Raw genomic sequence first — 18,534 nt, 5'->3', positions numbered from 1 at the left:
ACATATTTGTGATTTCATTTACATATTTTTCTTCTTTCTTTGTCCTCTGTTGCAAGCCAGTGTCCCTTGGTGCACATTTATGCACGTGTGGCACACTGGGGGGCATAAACCAGCACATAGCAGCCATATATCCGACTTTGTGAAATAATAATGGAAATATATATACCGGTAGTCTAGACCTAAATGATTGAACAACATGGGATATTCTTACCATATAGCCTACAAATAGACAAATGAGAGCCTTGGTTTGAAAATACCTAATTGCATTTGGTGAGGCTATAAGAGAGTAATCAATCTAAAACATTGCATCTCGTATTTCCTAATAATATTCTAACATCAATAGATCGTATTATTTGCTACTGGTAAAATAGGCCTTGAAGTAGCCTTGCCTATTCATTATCCACGAGGTAAATAGCAAAGCGGTAAATAGGCCTAACTGATCAACAATGTAACCATTAGCCTGCAGCAAAATGGGTTATGGTAATATTTGCTCAAGATGCAAAACATTTGTTATATTCCATGAGAAGAGGTGGATTCCTGACATTGGGCATCCTTGTCCAACTTTCATGTCTCAGTGTGCGATTCCCCTTTTAGTCACTAGGGAGAGACCTTTCAACAAGGAAAACAGCTGGTTGACTCCGGGTCCAACAGCAGTCAAACAGACAGGGCAGCCAGCCGCAGTCATCCTCATCAACCGCACGCCGATCTGCGGATCACATCGTCCACGGGATGGATAACTACATCGCCGAACCTGACCCATCCCGTCAGCGCAATGGTGTCGTGGAAGGGCTTTATGGAGAATTCACGGACTCGCTCAACGCAAGGGTCAGATATTCTGTGAGTTTGACTGAGAGTGCTCTCACTATTCAAAAGATCTCATCGTCACCTGGACAGGATGAGGTGGTTTTCCATTTAGCTGACTGTCTTGGCTGCCGGGCTTATAAAGTGGAGGACGAAGCGGACGTTGGGGCGTTCTTTACAGCCTATTTCTACCCGCTCAAGAGGCGATGGATAAGCACAGGCATGGCCCGGCAGAAAGTAGAGCAGTGCTTTCGGGTCGCACTGGTCCAGGACCCTCTCACTAATCTTCAAGAGGCAGAGAGATGGGCGCGTGCCATCAGAGAGGCTTCTATCCGCCAGATACCCCGACGACATGGTGAGATGCAAGGCTGCATAGTTGAAACAAAACAGTTGTTTCTTTCTGGTATTATGTTTGATGAGGGCGTAGGTTCTAATTTAATTTAGCTTAACAGCATCAAACTTTAGGCTATTTATATGGATAACTTGAAAAGTCTGTCATCATTGCCATATACTGTGTTTCCTAATTTATTTAGGAGGAATTGTATACTCTGCCCAGGGAAATGGGGCTTGTAAATTCAGTTCAAAATGTGAGGGTAACTTTCCATCACCGTTATCCCATACTGCACCTAAGGTCCAGTAATTCACAACCTGCTTACTCGGTTTCTATAGAATAGGATAGGCTTAAGTGCCAACTGAGTGGGCAAGCTTGGAGAAGGAAATGGAATGTCCTGGAAATGGAATGTCGTTCATCTCTCACACCCAAGAACCAACTTTACCTGCTGTGGGAGGATGACTGCCAGTTACCTTTCTCAGAGTGAAATCATTTGCATAGATTTGCAACTGTGACATTTCTGTATAATTTGTAAGGGGTAATTTAGTCATCCCAAAAGCAACATTGCTAAGTACTCAAGTGATTGAACTCATCATTTTTCATCTAATGGTGCTTATGCCGGTTGTCTTGGATCAGGAAACCCTTATTACAACACAACCGTATTCAAATGCCTGCTTTAGAAATCTTTAGTTCATGTCATAGACTTAGGTCCATGTGCAGAGACCCGACTGACCCTACTGAATCAGTTCTGAACATGAAACAGAGTGCTGCTGATGCTAATTACCCAGTTATCACTCACTGAGGAGATCATTTGGTGTGGATGAAGCTGCCACAGGGAGAGCCATATGCAAAATATTATGCTGACATTCTGTCAAAATATCACACATTATTTTGAATTGAGTTTATCCAAGTTATTGCTACAAGATGAAATGTCTCTTCGTTAAATTGCATTATTAGATTGGTTTTATTAGTTTATTCGGATCCCCATTAGCTCTTGCGAAGCAGCAGCTATTCTTCCTGGGCATCACACAAAAACATAGAACATGACAAGGAACAAAACACTGATACGCTGATAGACAAGAACAGTCACACAAATAAGATAGGAGTGCATGTGCCATGGGCCTAAATAGGCAGAACGTAAGGGAATTTCCATCTGAACAAAAAGGAGAGCTGTCCAGGATATAGTCAATCATAAATCTATTCGGTTTAAGTTGCAAGAAGGAGACACCCTCCAGCATAGAAACATAAAAACCGTCTAACGGTCCTTCTGAGAAGGCACCTATATACTAATCAGACAGTACCAAATATTCTCTAAACATCAGCCCGAGAGCCTTGTATGAAGTCAAAATAAAAGACAGGGGCTTTGCCAGCTGCTACAGAATCACACAGTGTTCATAATGTAATTGTGTCCCTAGTCCTTGTTTCTTCAGTAGCTCTGGCGTCAATCACTATCGAACTAGATGCACTATTGTAAAGTGGTTGTTCCACTGGATATTATAAGGTGAATGCACCAATTTGTAAGTCGCTCTGGATAAGAGCGTCTGCTAAATGACTTAAATGTAAATGATATGAGAACAATCCATAACATTCAGTGACAGGTCTAGTGACCATCAACTCGTACACAAATGAGTATCATAAATAGAGCACTGGAAATCATGTATTACAGAACGGGAAAAGATATACATATGCTAAGCATTGTGTTAATTATCTTAACTGAATATCAACTTTATTAATCTTAAATATTCCCCATTACACAGAGTGAAGATAATTGTCCATAAAACAGGTGTGCCTGCCTATTATCTGCTTAGGGGCCCATGCTCAGGGGCCCTCTCTAGACCCCTCAGCAGCATAGTTCTAGGGGAAACGGATATTTGATTTGGCAGTGACGGATTTGGAATGTTGGTTGCCAGAAATGGAGTCAGGTGTTGGTGGAATAAGGAATGAGATCGCCCCGTGAATTGCCCTTTAGGTGTCCAAGGCAACTGAGACAAGGGTCTTTGTGTGAGTTGCACCTGTATGAAAGTCAGAGGGACCGACTAATCCCTGTTCTAGAGGGTGTATGAAAGTCAGAGGGACCGACTAATCCCTGTTCTAGAGGGTGTATGAACGTCTGAGGGACTGACTAATCCCTGAAGGGATATTTATGTTAACTAATTTCATTTTATCTGGTGATGCAGCTGGATAAGTTGGATTAAGAAGGCAATTTCTTTTTTTGCTGTAAGGTTAATGTTTAGGGAAAGCTATCAGACACTTTCAGTGCATAATCCCACATCATTTTGTTGAAACTGTAGATGCTAGATATTCCTTTGCCAGTTGTTTTATTGTGGTTCAGTCACAGCTTGACTGTGTAAGGACTGCACAGTGTGTGTTTAAGTATCAGCAGTCTACCATTCAGTTCCTGTCACAGCCAGGTCATAACGGACTGAATGAGGCGTAAATAATGAAATCCTCAAACAATGTGATGTACCTTTGCACATCAAAGGCCATGGAAGGTAATATCCTGCTATTTGCAATGCTTAGAGGTACCATAAAATGAATGTCTGCATTTTTGTAAGGAAATTCAGTCTGTCTTGACTTTCAGGAAGGTAAAATGTTTTCAGTGTGAACTTATACGACTAAAACCAGATATAAAGTATGTAGAAAAAATAATGGACCTATATATTTTAAAATAAGATCATCTTTGAGAACTAACAATCACCAAAATAAAAACTCAGGGAGAATCTAAAATTCAAAAAAATGTCATGGCCCCCATTGATTTTGTTATAATGTTTGAGTCACTCAGATAGCATAAGAACACGACATAAGCCATGGCAAAATGTGTACAATTGCAGGAAATTAGCTTTAAAACTTCAAAATGTTGTCTCTGTGTGTGTTCCACGGAGAGGGTATGTATCTGTCACTGTGATATCGCCCTACGGCCCAATGCTCTGCTGACGCCACAGTGTCTCTCAGTGATGGAGACAAGAGCTGAACGGTGCCCCTGCTACATCAGTGGCCTCTCACCCCAGCGAGGCTGGTCCCCCGGGGTCCTCGTCTCCCGCTCTGCTCCCTCAGACAGGCCTGCCTGTGACAGGCTGTCAGGGCCCCTGGCTCTACCTCTGTGGGCTGGGTGTCTAACCCCCCACCCTAATCTTTGACTCACTCAAGCTTGTTTGTAGATATGCCAGCTATGTCTGAGTCATGGAGGTAGTGTTACACCTTGGGGACAGCTGAGACAGCAAGCTTTTACTTAAAGCCATTTCTACCAGCATTGTCTTTTGTTTTCCTCAGTGTTTTGGCTAGTTTTCACTTATATTGATGTGTCATAGCAATAATGCAATAATGTGTGGACATAATGAGAGATATTATGTTCTAAATTCATGTGTTTGGTAATACTATATTTATTGCTTTAGTAATAGATTGATTATACACAGCAAAGTTGATCAGTTAATCAGTTCGGTTCATTTGATCCCAGCCTCAGTACTTGTTAGTACTCACACTTACTCAGCCACCTCACCTCTCTGTTTACCCTTTTCCTCAGAGAAACACACACACTAGCTTGCTTGTCAGACAGCCCTTCAGCATGAGTCAGTTCACATCTGCCCACAGGCACTTAACCACAGCCTCACACACACACACACACACACACACACACACCCACACACACACACACACACACACATTCACACACACACACACACACACACACACACACACACACACACACACACACACACACACACACACACACACACACAGGACCTAAAAGGTTGTTTCCACAGAAATGACTCTGGGCAGCATGTTACAAAATATGACTTAGCTACTCATTTAGGGTCCTCACTGTGTCTGTAACCAACTTGACTGGTGAAGATCACCGCCTGCAACAGAAGCCCTGTTCATACCTAGTTCTAACATGCACCTTTTGTCCTGATCTTGTCAACATTCTGATTGTGCCCACATTTTTAGACAGGTGTAGACGATGAAAAGACACACTGTGAATTGATTGTAATCAGATATTCCTGAAGTAGTCAGGCACGGATTGTGTCTGGATATCAGTCAAGTGTAAACAGATCTGGAATGGTCAAACTATTTAAATTATCATTATACCAGCCTCAAACATAATTGACAGATACCACCATTGATTTACGGCATCAGTAATTGTCTTAAAATAAATACATTCATGTTATTTTGAAAGAATATCTGTCAAATAATTTGCTTACAGGGAGGCATCAGCTAATCTGGTCAAAATGCGGACACAGTGAACGGATAAGTGACACATTTTAATACAATGTGTAGACACGACAAACCTTGATCACATAGTTATTGGATCATATTGATCAGGTGTAAACAATGCTATAATGAACTCTGTATGACTGCTACTGAAACTTTTGTAACTATCAAGCTTCGGATAGCTTTGCTTTCATGCTGTATCCATGTGAAGGAGTTTTTTTCCTGTGATAAGTGAAACACCGAGCTATACAGTATTTCTAGTTGCAGTCCATAGGTGCACAAACGTACACTTCTTTTAATGTCAACTCGATATGTTTTCTATACCCAATGATAGACCTAATAATGATAACCGGTCTTTGACGGATTAGATCACCTTTGAGCACATATGTTAGAGCCCACCTCTTATTGACCCAGGAACCATGGAAATGCTTCCTCGACATATACTCTGAGGCTTCTGGGAGCTGAAGGCTTTTGAACAATGGGAGGCCCTATGTTAGAAAGTAACGTTACCAAGTTAATGAGTAGACCAACGTCTAGTTTGCATCTTTAGTTTTTGCCCCAAGCAACCATTAATGTACTGCTACAGGAGACTGAAGGAGTCAGGAGACAGGAAACACAACAGAATACGGCAGAGCATGATATTGCTTACATGGAAATATCTCATGATCTGTGGTGGTAAAGGCGGGGCTGAATTCCTACTCACAAGCTGTCAGGGGAGGATGTTAAACCGCCTCTGTATTTGAGGCACAAGGACTACAGCATTGGCTTTGACCCCTGAGGAGGCAGCGATTGTTCTGTCATCCCTGAACTGTTTTATTGAAGCCTTTATTTGGCTCATTGTATTGAGAGCATTTTATAGAGCTCATTTGACTACACTTGAGTGGAAAAACGGACCCTAAAAGTTATGTACCAAACTGCAGCATCCACCATTGTGTCTGAAAGACATGTAGTCAGAGCCTTTTGTGTATAAAAGCCACATTGTGTTGTGTGAAGAACAAAAATACAATGGCAACCCTTTGTATGAATGGGGAAGAGTTAGCAAGACTGTGTTTTGATACTGTCTTAATACTGCTCTTTCTGATGGTTTCACACCTCACTTTGAGATATTTCGGTACCTCTGCTGTCCCTGTACAGGAGCCAAATGAGTAGGAGGTGCCACTTCAGGTCAGCTGGTTGGTAATTGGATTTCTGGGCAGGGACAGGGGCGACATTTCCGCTCAGACGGCACTGGGCATGAACCAGACAGAGGGGCCTTGTGTGGAGGGACAGTGGCACAGCAGGGTAAGGGTGTACTGGTGCCAGTCCTGTTTGCATGAGGCTACAGGGTGGAATTCACAGGGCAGCGCGATGGCTGTTTCACTGCTCCCAGGGGTACAATTAGGCCCATGGGACCTGTCCCAATGCCCAGCAGAACCGGACTCACACTCACTGGTGGGAAATTACTTCCGCATGTGGCAAATGCAGGGTTCAGAGGATAATGCTCAACTGCCATCCTTGATCTGGTACTGATAATGTCTGACAGGGTTAATTTGAGTCTGAAGTACTACTCATAACCACAAACAAGTGTAATCTCTGTAAGGATGACCCCAATTAGTCGATTGGTCAATTGTTTGGTCGATAGGCTGTTGCTTGACCAAGATTTTTTTAGTCGACCAGTGGCAAATATATATTTTTTAAATTATGTGGACTAATCCATTTTGAGGCCGCAGGGATGGCAGACCACAGTATCACCAGTAGTACATTTACCGTTAATTACCATAATTTATCATTTGGAATGTTTGTTTGGTTATGGTAATTTCTGTTAATACATTCAATATCTTATCATAATTACAGGTCCTGGGTGGCACAGTCAGGACCAGTCAGGACATTTTTGACAGTCCTGGGTGGCACAGTCAAAAAGCACTGCACCGCAGTACTGAGGCATCACTACAGCCCGGGGTTCGATCCCAGGCTGTGTCACAACCGGCCGTCACCGGGAGCCCCATAGGACTGCTCACAATTGGCCATCCGGGGTATGGGAGGGTTTGATCGGTGCGGCTTCCTTTGGCTCATCGTGCTCTAGCAACTCCTTGTGACAGGGCCGGGCGCCTGCAAGCTGATTCCGGTCATCAGTTGAACGCTGTTTCCTCTGACACATTGGTGCGGCTGACATCCGGGTTAAGTGAGCAGTGTGATAAGAAGTAGGTGCCAGGCGGGTCATGTTTCGGAGGACCTTCGCCTCTCCCGAGCCAATTGAGGAGTTGCAGAGATGAGCCAAGGGACCTAATTTGGGGAGAAAACGGGGTAAAAAAATATGCTTGTGACCGTCGGGCCTGGTTAGTACTGGGACGGGAGATCACCTGGGAATACCAGGTGCTGTAAGCTAAAAACTATATTATTATTACAGTATTACCGTTGTCATTGTAGGAGTGGAAACGTTGTTGGCAGAGTGCACAACCTAAGTTTTGGTTTATTTCATTCCATTTCCGAGTTGTCAATTTATTCACTGTCTTTTGTTTGAAGCGCCCCTGTCAATCTTGAGTAAGTACATGTAAGTACACATAGAAGTAGGCCTAGGCTACCTGGCCTGCGCGCAAATGTAGACCTATAAATGTGCCCATTTGGGAATCTGATACTATTTCTGATTGTCTTAACTCACCATCACTGTGGAGCTTCTCAAAGTCATCTTTCCTTCGCCTCAAACAGCAAATAAACAGTCTGTTTTTACATCCATTGAGAATGACAATAGTTCCTTAACGTAGCCTAATTGAAAAATTCGCTCCCTTTTGATAACCACTCAGCATGAAAGGGTGAAAAAATCTCATGCTCTGATCCGGTTGAAACGTCATAAAATAGGCCTGCCTGATTACTTCTTATCCCTTGCGCAAATAGCCTACAGCTGTGTCTGTTTGGGAAACTCTGAGAGCCCAGGATATTTTTACATATTGGCAATGGCAATAGAAGTAATTTTTTTATTTGAATAATTTTCATTTAGATAGAATTGTGATTAACCACATTACATTGATTTTGAGACATGAGGACTTTAATATAAATTAAATGAAACTGTTCCACGAATATGTGCATATGAAAATCATAACTGGCACGCAGATCAGGAGAAATGGTATGATAACTTGGCACTCCAAATGGAAAAGGTTGCCAACCGCTGGTGTATCCTATTACTGGCAACTTCAGGAGCATAATGGCAGAATCTGCGAAGCCCAGCAGCAGTGAGAGGAGGCGGGTCGGGTCAGGAACAGGTTAGGCTTATTGATCTCTGGCTTCCGCTTTAGTAATTTGTGTGTCTTAATTTTTAATCGCAGTGCTTAAAGCATCAGACAAGCTAAGTAGCCTGCATATAGTTGATTTTATTCAAACATAGGGTGTGTCTATAAATGGGAAAATACATGTTTTTAAATTTGGAACAATCTATTGGTTGAAAGAACAGACGACTCTCGACTAAGATTTGTTTTTGTCGGGGACAGCCCTAAATCTCTCTTATGATTAACTATGGCCTCTGAGAAGACAGTGTCCCCTGTGCAGAAAGACAAGGGCATCTATAGTAACTGCAGTATCAGAGGCAAGGAGTTCATCCTGAGTTAAAAACAACTGTCTTTGAAATGATCTCTCATGGCGCTCTGCAACATCTGAACAAGTTCTTCCAGCTTTTAATTATTCCGTTGGTGTCTGGTAATAGTACTAAAGATAACCACACAGATCATAACAGTACATTACTTAAAGAAATTCTCCGGTACTTTTGTATACTTTTTAGCCAGTAGTTCTGAAAGTAGCACTCATGAGCCAAAAGTGGTCCCCGTAAATTGTGTACTACCTCACATATATGCAGATATGTGCACCACGTCATTGCTTTCTCTCTCGCTCTGCTCTGTGTGCATCTTGCTAGCTTTCACTCAAATTGCGAGGGGCTGAAGCTCATTGGCTGGAACTCAAATTGCTAGGTGTTCTGGCTCACGTGTGGGAAAATGTAGGGGAAATGATGCAGCACAGAAAAACGGTCACTTTCAAACTAGGGATTTGTGGTTAATTTAGGTAAAACTGCAGATTGACACATCCAGCCCAAAGCGGGAGGTTTAAAAAATACTTAGTATTCGCCAAAGTTCCGGAGCATGTCTTCAACTACAACATTAGGCGAATGAGTTGAGGTGGCATGTGTTTTGTTAGACTTACATTTCTGGGGAAAAATAAGTGGATCACAAAAACAATAACGTCAAGCACCATCTGTGAGTGAATGGTGTCACTGCCCTTGGTATCACTGTTTAATGCTATCTTATTGAACAATGGTTTTCTGCCAAGGGATCTAGAGGGTAGAGACTCCTTTCATAACCTCTTTGAAATGTCTGAGATGGATGTCAGAAAAACATTTGGGAAGACAATGGAGAGTTGCATGATTGATGTTTCCTTGATACTAGAAAATTAAGTGGAGCAATTATTCCCATGACAGCTTGAGAATATCAACTCACAAACTATTCCTTCTTCCCTCTTCTGTTTATCTACATCTTTCACTCCATTGCTCTCTTTTTCTATTTTCTCTCTCTCTCTCTCACTTTCTCTCAGATGTGAAGTACTATGAGGTACGGCGGCCCTGCAGGGTCATGGTTCTGGTGAACCCCCAGAGTGGGCGGGGCCAGGCTCTCCAGCTTTTCTCCGGGCAAATCGAGCCCATGCTCACCGAGGCTTCAGTCCCCTACACATTGGTCATCACTGGTCAGTCCCCTACACATTGGTCATCACTGGTCAGTCCCCTACACATTGGTCATCACTGGTCAGTCCCCTACACACACTGGTCAACACTCAGTCCCTTACACACCTACCTGCTTGAGCCCTATTATCTCACTGCCCTGATTGCGTACACACATGCACGCGCGCACGCACGCACGCACGCACGCACGCACGCACACACACACACACACACACACAGTGTTTGACTCTGCACTGCCTTGTCAGATCCCCTGCTCCCAGTATTATATACTCTCAACTACTTTTCACTAACAGTAGCAATGAGTTCAAAGTCACTGAACTCTGCATAACCTTTCACTGAATAAAAGTCAGGTATCTTTGAGCAAGCAGGAACAATCCAAGGAGCCAGAAAGACTTTTAAAAATCACTTCAGCTACACATTAACACCACCACCTATACTTCACTAGCATCCGGTATAGCTGACAAGAAGCTATCTCTGCCAGCGTTACAAACCATCACCAAGACACCTATGAGTTGTTCAATGCCTTCTTAATCTTTGAAACAACTGAAAAAGGAGAGAACAGAGAGAGAGGAGAAAGAGTGTGAGTTCAGTCCCAGGGGACATGGGGAAGGTTAGCATCTGGATGGTGATGAAAAAAAGACAGTCTAAATACCGACGGTCAGCGTGACGATGCCGACCTGGGACTGCTGGGAGCTGGGGCTGGGAGAATATGGGTCACCAGAGGCTCTCTCAGCTAGCGCTCAGCTAACACTGCTTCCCCTCCACTGCCTGGGTACTGTAGCTAGCCTGTCTGAGTGGATTAACCGGCGCCACCTCGCTGCCCTGCCTGCCTCCACTTAGGGAATGGAGCCCTGCAGAACTATCTTGTCACCTACTAGTCTATGCCAGAGGACTAAGGCACACTGAGAGGATCGTCTTTCAGCGAGGGGGTAACTCTGGGGTTTTCTGGGGTGTGTGTTCATGTGCTTGTGTGCATCTGCATCTGTGTCTCCCTCAGAAACTGAGGGAGCTCATGTGGAAAACAGTTCAATGTTCAAGTACCTATGTATTCAGGAACTGAGAGCAGAAAAACGTTATATTGGGCATGCGTTGGTATCATCCTAACCCGAAAGGGACCTTGGTTCATATCACATTAACAGAGAGTAGCTACCAAGCTATAGCTCATCAGAAGAGAGGATTACATAAAATCCAGAAAGTCAAGAGATGGTGAGTTAGCCCCTGCCTATGTGTGTTTGCGTGTGGCAGTGACCCCGTGAATAGGGAGAGGGCTGGGAAGTGCAGCCTCAGCCTCCAGCCAGCAGCATAGAGTGCTGAGTCAGCCGCAGCAGCCTTCCTCTGTTTTTGCCTGACAGCACAGGACCACATCACTCCGCACTCAGTCTCCCCATACATACCAAACAGCATGGACTTAAAGGAAACTCAGTGGGTGAGGGAGGGCTAAGGGACAGGTACATGTTATGCTAGGAGAGGAGGAGAAGAGGAGGAGGAGAGGAGGAGGAGAGGGGGGTGGATGTAGTAATGGAGTTTTCATGGTCATTTTTCAAACGTCATAATACATATGGTAACTCAAGCAGAAAAGTAATGCCCTTGTGATGACAATGCCTCAACACACACACACACAGGCATAGACACACACAATTGCAAAAACAAACAAACACAGTACTGCCTTTAGCAGAGCTGATATTTGCTGCAGAACACAAGTCTCAGCTGGCAGAGTTGTGCTAGACAGTGTGCTTAGAGGGGATCCAAGGTCATCTCCAATAAAAACTCCACTAAACAAACAGTCAGCCCCAGTCGTCACATTAACCATGACAGCAGTGGCAGATGTTTGCACTAAGGCCTGGCTGCTTTGAAGACTGCCATCGGCCAGTTGAATAGCCACTGCATGGTCTAATGTGATATGTATGGACTGATAGAGGGAAATTGAATCCCTTTTCTCTCCAATCTCACTGATCCCTCCCTGGGGGCTTCTGGTGAAGGGAGGCCATCTCTCGGACCTTATTCTCGCTCTCTTTCCTCCCTCCTCGCTGTCCCTCTCTCTCGTGGCATTTCTCTCTGTCCCCCATAGAGCACCAGAACCATGCGAGGGACCTGGTGAGAGAGACTGATCTGTCACAGTGGGACGCTCTGGTCATCCTGTCAGGAGACGGGCTGCTGTTCGAGGTGCCCCAAGTATAGACACTGCATGAACACATTTCCAGCATAGCTAACTTGTCTAAAGTTTCCCTAAGACTGTTTGAATAAGCAGTGGGGTTTGTGGGATACAACTCTCAGTTGGAGGGTCATGGCCTGATGCTGTTTGTGTGTGTTTGCCTGTCCGGTCAGGTGTTGAATGGTCTTCTGGAGAGAGAGGACTGGGAGGAGGCCATCCAGACCCCACTGGGCATCTTACCAGGGGGCTCGGGCAATGCCCTGGCAGCCTCCGTCCACCACTACACTAAGTAAGTCCACTAATGAGACATTTAAATGCATAGAGTACAGTAGAATGGAATGCGATAGGAAAACTGGCCTGGACAAAGAAGGTGATTTATCCCTTTTCTATGGATGTAATTATCACATTAGCTGACTGGGCAGAGTAGGCACATTTCTCCAGAGACAAGGGAGAGAGATGGTGTCTGCTTCAGCTTCACACTTCATAAAGTCCAAGAAGAGTCATTATTTGAGGGTTGCTGATAGCTACTTTTAATGGAGTGATGTAATGGGTTCTAGATCAACTGGAAATTCAGTGGACTACTACTGAGGTAGTGTCTGGACCGCCTTTATTACTGCTGTTTGTGAAATATGAGCCGCCTACATATACAACAGCAACAGAAAAACAACAATAAAATACACAGCGAGTTGTATAACATCAGATATCTATCCCAGTTGAATAAAGATTTGCAACCTATGAACAACCCTAATCCTAACACCCCTGTTCAACCCTAACCCTAACACCCCTGTTCAACCCTAACCCTAACACCCCTGTTCAACCCTAACCCTAACACCCCTGTTCAACCCTAACCCTAACACCCCTGTTCAACCCGTACCAAGCTAACACTAGCAACAACCCTTACCCTAGCCACAACCCTTACCCTAACACCCCTGTTCAACCCGAACCAAGCTAACCCTAGCAACAACCCTTACCCTAGCCACAACCCTTACCCTAGCCACAACCCTTACCCTAACACCCCTGTTCAACCCAAACCAAGCTAACCCTAGCCACAACCCTTACCCTAGCCACAACCCTTACCCTAGCCACAACCCTAACCCTAACACCCTGTTCAACCCGAACCAAGCTAACCCTAGCCACAACCCTTACCCTAGCCACAACCCTTACCCTAGCCACGAACCCTTACCCTAGCCACAACCCTTACCCTAACACCCCTGTTCAACCCGAACCAAGCTAACCCTAGCAACAACCCTTACCCTAACACCCCTGTTCAACCCAAACCAAGCTAACCCTAGCCACAACCCTAACCCTAGCCACAACCCTTACCCTAGCCACAACCCTTACCCTAGCCACGAACCCTTACCCTAGCCACAACCCTTACCCTAGCCACAACCCTTACCCTAACACCCCTGTTCAACCCGAACCAAGCTAACCCTAGCAACAACCCTTACCCTAGCCACAACCCTTACCCTAGCCACAACCCTAACCCTAACACCCTGTTCAACCCAAACCAAGCTAACCCTAGCCACAACCCTTACCCTAGCCACAACCCTTACCCTAGCCACAACCCTAACCCTAGCCACAACCCTTACCCTAGCCACAACCCTAACCCTAGCCACAACCCTTACCCTAGCCACAACCCTTACCCTAGCCACAACCCTTACCCTAGCTTCATGTCCACACCCCAGTTCAACCCTAACCCCATTATCTTACAGTCCGACAGTGCAGATGGTTATGTTTAAAGTACTGTAACTGTCCAGTGTTTCCAGATCTCTATGAAATATGACCTATAATTAATTACAATATGAGTTAAATTGTGTTCCTTCCAAAAAATGTGTAATTAAGAATGTTAAAAAGCAGCATTTCTGTGTTGGCATACCCCAACAACAGAATGGTGTGGGTGTACAGTGTACCGGTCATTAAAAATATTAATGCGAGTAAACTGCTGATTGGCCAGCTCATCCTCCTCTAGACTGCTGATTGGCCAGCTCATCCTCCTCAGGAGTATGACATCATACTCTATGAGGAGATAGCAAGCATTTTTGAAACAGTCAGTTTGAGTTTTTCTCCAAGTTATACTTTGGCCACAAAAACGAGTATAGGACGAGAACAACATTATTTGGGTATGAGTTAGCAGAATATGAATTTAAAAGTGAGATTTTCACTGGACAGTTACTTTAAAACAATGGGATTAGGGTTTAACCGGCGTGTGGACATGAACCTAGGGTTAGGGTTATGACGAGGGTTAGGGTTACTGCTGTAAGTACAATGTATTACCATTCTAGGGTTAGGGTTACTGCTGTAAGTACAATGTATTACCATTCTAGGGTTAGGGTTAGGGTTAGAGTTAGAGTCATTACTTTTGAGTGAAGGAGTAGCTCCGGCTCAATTGAACCACAGATTGATACCTAACTGCCTCAGTCTACTGTGAGCTGACTGCTACTCCCTGCAGGTCTCCCCCGGCCTGGGGTAAGGAGCTGCTGCTGAGCTGTGGCTTCCTGCTGTGTAAAGGCCTGGTGACTCGGCTGGACCTGGTCTCTGTCCACCTGGCCTCCAGCCAGCGCATCTTCTCCTTCCTCTCCCTGGCCTGGGGCTTCGTGGCCGACGTCGACATCGAGAGCGAGAAGTACCGCCTCGTTGGCCCCATGCGATTCCTGGTGGGTACACTGATGCGCCTGGCATCCCTCAAGGTTTATCAGGGTAGGCTGGCATACCTGCCTGCTCCTTCCTTCACACCCCAGAACTCCTCCCTCTGCTCCTCTCTACCCTGTGGGCCCAACAGCTCCCCCAATCAGAACTCTCGCCACAACCACAGCACAAACTCCAACCACAACACCGCCCACAACTCCTCCAACATTGCCATCACAACCATGAGGACCGAGCCCCAACCAGTCAACCAGAAGGGGCCTCCTGACTCGCTCCTAGCAGACCTGGAGCAGCCGGTGCCTGAGCATTGGACAATAGTGAATGAGGAAGACTTTGTACTGGTATTGGCCATGTTCCAGTCCCACTTGGCTGAGGACCTGTTTGCCGCCCCTGGGGCCGCAGCAGACGACGGCTTCATCCACCTGTTGTATGTGCGTGCAGGCATCTCCAGACTAGCCCTGCTCACACTCTTCATGACCATGGAGAAGGGGGGCCACCTGGCTATTGGCTGCCCACACCTTGTGTATGAGAGGGTGAAGGCCTTTCGCCTGGAGCCTCTGTCCCCCGAGGGAGCGATCACTGTGGACGGGGAGATGGTGGAGTACGGGCCAGTACAGGCCCAGGTTCATGAAGGAATCGCCAGGCTCATCTCAGGCTGAGAATCTACTCAGAGCGTCTGTCCTCCCCACAGCTCTGACTTCTCACTCCCTTTCTTACTCTGTCTACTGTATATACAAAGTGCCAAAGACGTTATATCAGCCTTTGGAAAAGATATATCTCTGTGTCCTGTTTTTTAGAGATCCCTCCCTTTCCTCTCCACGCTTCATTCAGGGTCAAAGCCATGGATGTTCTTGCAGCTGGCTGGTCTCAGCTAAGATTGTGTGTGTATGATAGTGTGTTGTGAGCGGTGTGTTTAGTAGGGAGGGGCCCACGGCTGAGGAGTACCTTGTGTGCTCCGCTGTCTGACTTAATAAGTGTGACACACGTGAAGAGAAGCACATTCTTTTGTCCCACGAGGATGTGGCAGGCAACCAGCTCTACGCCCGCTATCTAGCCCCGGGGTAATGATTCTGTGGAGGATGAGACACGGGCCTGACATGAAGCCCTTCCCCCCTCAGGATATACTGTTCGAGTCATGGATGTAGGTTTTCTATGGAGAAGCACAATGTGGGAGAATGCAGCATTGTAGACCTCCACCAATGATATTAGGTTACTCTTCTCTCTCTCATCAGTGACAACCTCCACTTTACCTCTATGTTTAATGGATGGGGTGGAAGGGGTTAGGTGCTAGTGAGGTTGTGTTAAAGCAGCCTGGAGGTTCAGGAACCTGGCCAGCTGAGGTTACCTTCTTGTATATCTCGCCTGTCTCCTACCCTGCTGCTGCTGCAGCTCTAGCCAACATGCTTCTTGGACCACCTCCTTCCTGACACACACACAAACACACAGGCTTGACTCCCTTTCAGATCTGGAGCACTTAGCAAGGAGGGGGATGGTCTCGTCTGCTACATATGATCCCTTTCTGCTAGCTGTGTTAAGATTGTACTCCCTCGTCCTTCACAAGATTTTGGAGCCATCAGCACCTAATGTGTCCTTATTCTGAAGCTTTATGGGTGAATGAAAAATACTAGCTGATAGAACTACAAGCAGTTGAAGAAGATACAGTACCATTGTCGATTTTTATGAACGGTTTTATTGTAGATAAAATAATATAACTATTTCTGTTGTTTTCTGTCCAAGCACACACTAAGAAGGGAAACAGGGTTTTGCACTACGCAGCACTGCATGGGTCAGTGGGTTTTGCACATTGACTCGATCAATAAGAGTTGGAGCGACCAGGCCAGAGTGCTGTGCTCTCTGCTGGGGCCCTTTCTTGTCAGGGTGATGATGAGCATTAGTGCACTGGAGCAGAGACAAGCGCAAATGTGAGCATTATCATCAGTTCTCCTCACACCAGTTCATGCCAGGTCGGGTTCAGCCCTGAGATATAACAATTACTGGTTTAACTAATCCTAGAGCACACACTTGGTTTGGTTTGGCTCAAAATGTACAATGGGTGGAATGGTTTTAATGCACTGTATAATGAATCTAAAATGATGCTTAAATGACTCTACCTGAAGGTATGCTGACTGCAGATGTGATATTAACTTCTCCCAATCTGATTTCAATCTTCCATTTCTGTGCCTGTACTTGACTTTGATATGCCTTTAGATAAATACAAGTTCACGTTTTATTTGTCACATGCACAAGTACAGTGAAATGCTTAACTTGAAAGCCCTATAATTAATAAGAAAAAAAACAAGCGGGAAAAAAACACAAGAAATAAGAAAGGAGAGAGGAAGCTATATACAGGGTCAGGGCCAGTACCACATTTACAACGTACAGAGATACTGGAGTATTGAGGTAGATAGGTAAATGTAGGCAGGGATTAAGAGAAAGTGACTGGAAGCAGGATAATTATTATAATTATTATAAGCAATTATTATAATCATATTAAACATACTGTACGGTACCTTTTACCCCATACATACCTATCTACCTACCTAATCCTCATTCGTCAGGCTCTACTGGTGGTATTGACTAGGTCATAGACCATGCATTCACAAGTAAAAGCACATATCCAAATTGAGAGATTATGCAAATTCTTCCAATGTGGCCGTTCTGGGACGCCTCACTGCTCTTTATGCAGTGTGAGGGGTCCCCCTAGTGGATTTACCTTAACCAGTCATTGCAGTGCAAGTGGTGGAAGTTCTGACAAAGTACTTGCACATTTGTTTCTATGGTACAACAGTAGAACTGTATAAAATCTTATGATAGCTTACTTTCATTCTTTGTATGTTTGGTTGCATTGATTCACTAGCATACTGGTATCCAGGTTATGAAAACAATTACGAGCCATTTTGAATTAAACTACAATCACTTATCATATTTCCATCTGAATATCACAAACCTCCATTTGAATCACCTCAGGTACGGTAGCTCATGCTAGACTGTATACTGAGTATCATCTCTCCTCAACCGAATATAATCTCTCCTCAACCGAACAGACAAGCGGACATCCATTGCTGACCCTGGCTGACCCTAGTGACTGTTATGTAATATGTACAAAAAACAACCGCTCTCAACACATCTGAGTGGAGTAACTGCAATTGTGTTGAACTACTGTTATGTTCTCTGTCCTGTACCCTTGGCAGGTAGGGTGGACTGTGGAGTGACTACATCATAGTACTGTTATCTTCTCTGTCCTGTACCCTTGGCAGGTAGGGTGGACTGTGGAGTGACTACATCATAGTACTGTTATCTTCTCTGTCCTGTACCCTTGGCAGGTAGGGTGGACTGTGGAGTGACTACATCATAGTACTGTTATCTTCTCTGTCCTTGTACCCTTGGCAGGTAGGGTGGACTGTGGAGTGACTACATCATAGTACTGTTATCTTCTCTGTCCTGTACCCTTGGCAGGTAGGGTGGACTGTGGAGTGACTACACCATAGTACTGTTATTAATATTTAAAAACTGCTGTAGTCTTCTCATTGCATTCATGTCATTTTTTATGTAATCATTCCCATGTAGGAGAGAGATCTATATTTTCCCAGGGTTTCATTTAGTAAGAACCACAACTAAATACATGAATCATGCTGTATCGACTGTCTGAATGGTAATAAAATTCCCCAATTCTTCAAGAGTTCTGTCTTGTTCATCATTAGC

General features: G+C 44.8%; 1 protein-coding gene across 1 annotated transcript; it reads left to right on the top strand.

The window, feature by feature from the left end:
* Positions 1 to 486: 486 nt before the first annotated feature.
* LOC106601398 (sphingosine kinase 1) lies at positions 487 to 18,511 on the top strand. Its single transcript, XM_014193575.2, has 5 exons — positions 487 to 1,156; positions 9,893 to 10,042; positions 12,106 to 12,200; positions 12,363 to 12,478; positions 14,639 to 18,511. The coding sequence occupies exons 1-5, from the start codon at positions 730 to 732 to the stop codon at positions 15,489 to 15,491; spliced, it is 1,641 nt and encodes a 546-aa protein (XP_014049050.1). The 5' UTR covers positions 487 to 729; the 3' UTR covers positions 15,492 to 18,511.
* Positions 18,512 to 18,534: the final 23 nt, after the last annotated feature.

The sequence above is a fragment of the Salmo salar genome, chromosome ssa03 (assembly GCF_905237065.1).
Source record: "Salmo salar chromosome ssa03, Ssal_v3.1, whole genome shotgun sequence".
Lineage (NCBI taxonomy): Eukaryota > Metazoa > Chordata > Actinopteri > Salmoniformes > Salmonidae > Salmo > Salmo salar.
The sequence above is the reverse complement of the archived record's forward strand: the minus strand, read 5'-3'. Positions and strand labels throughout refer to the sequence as shown.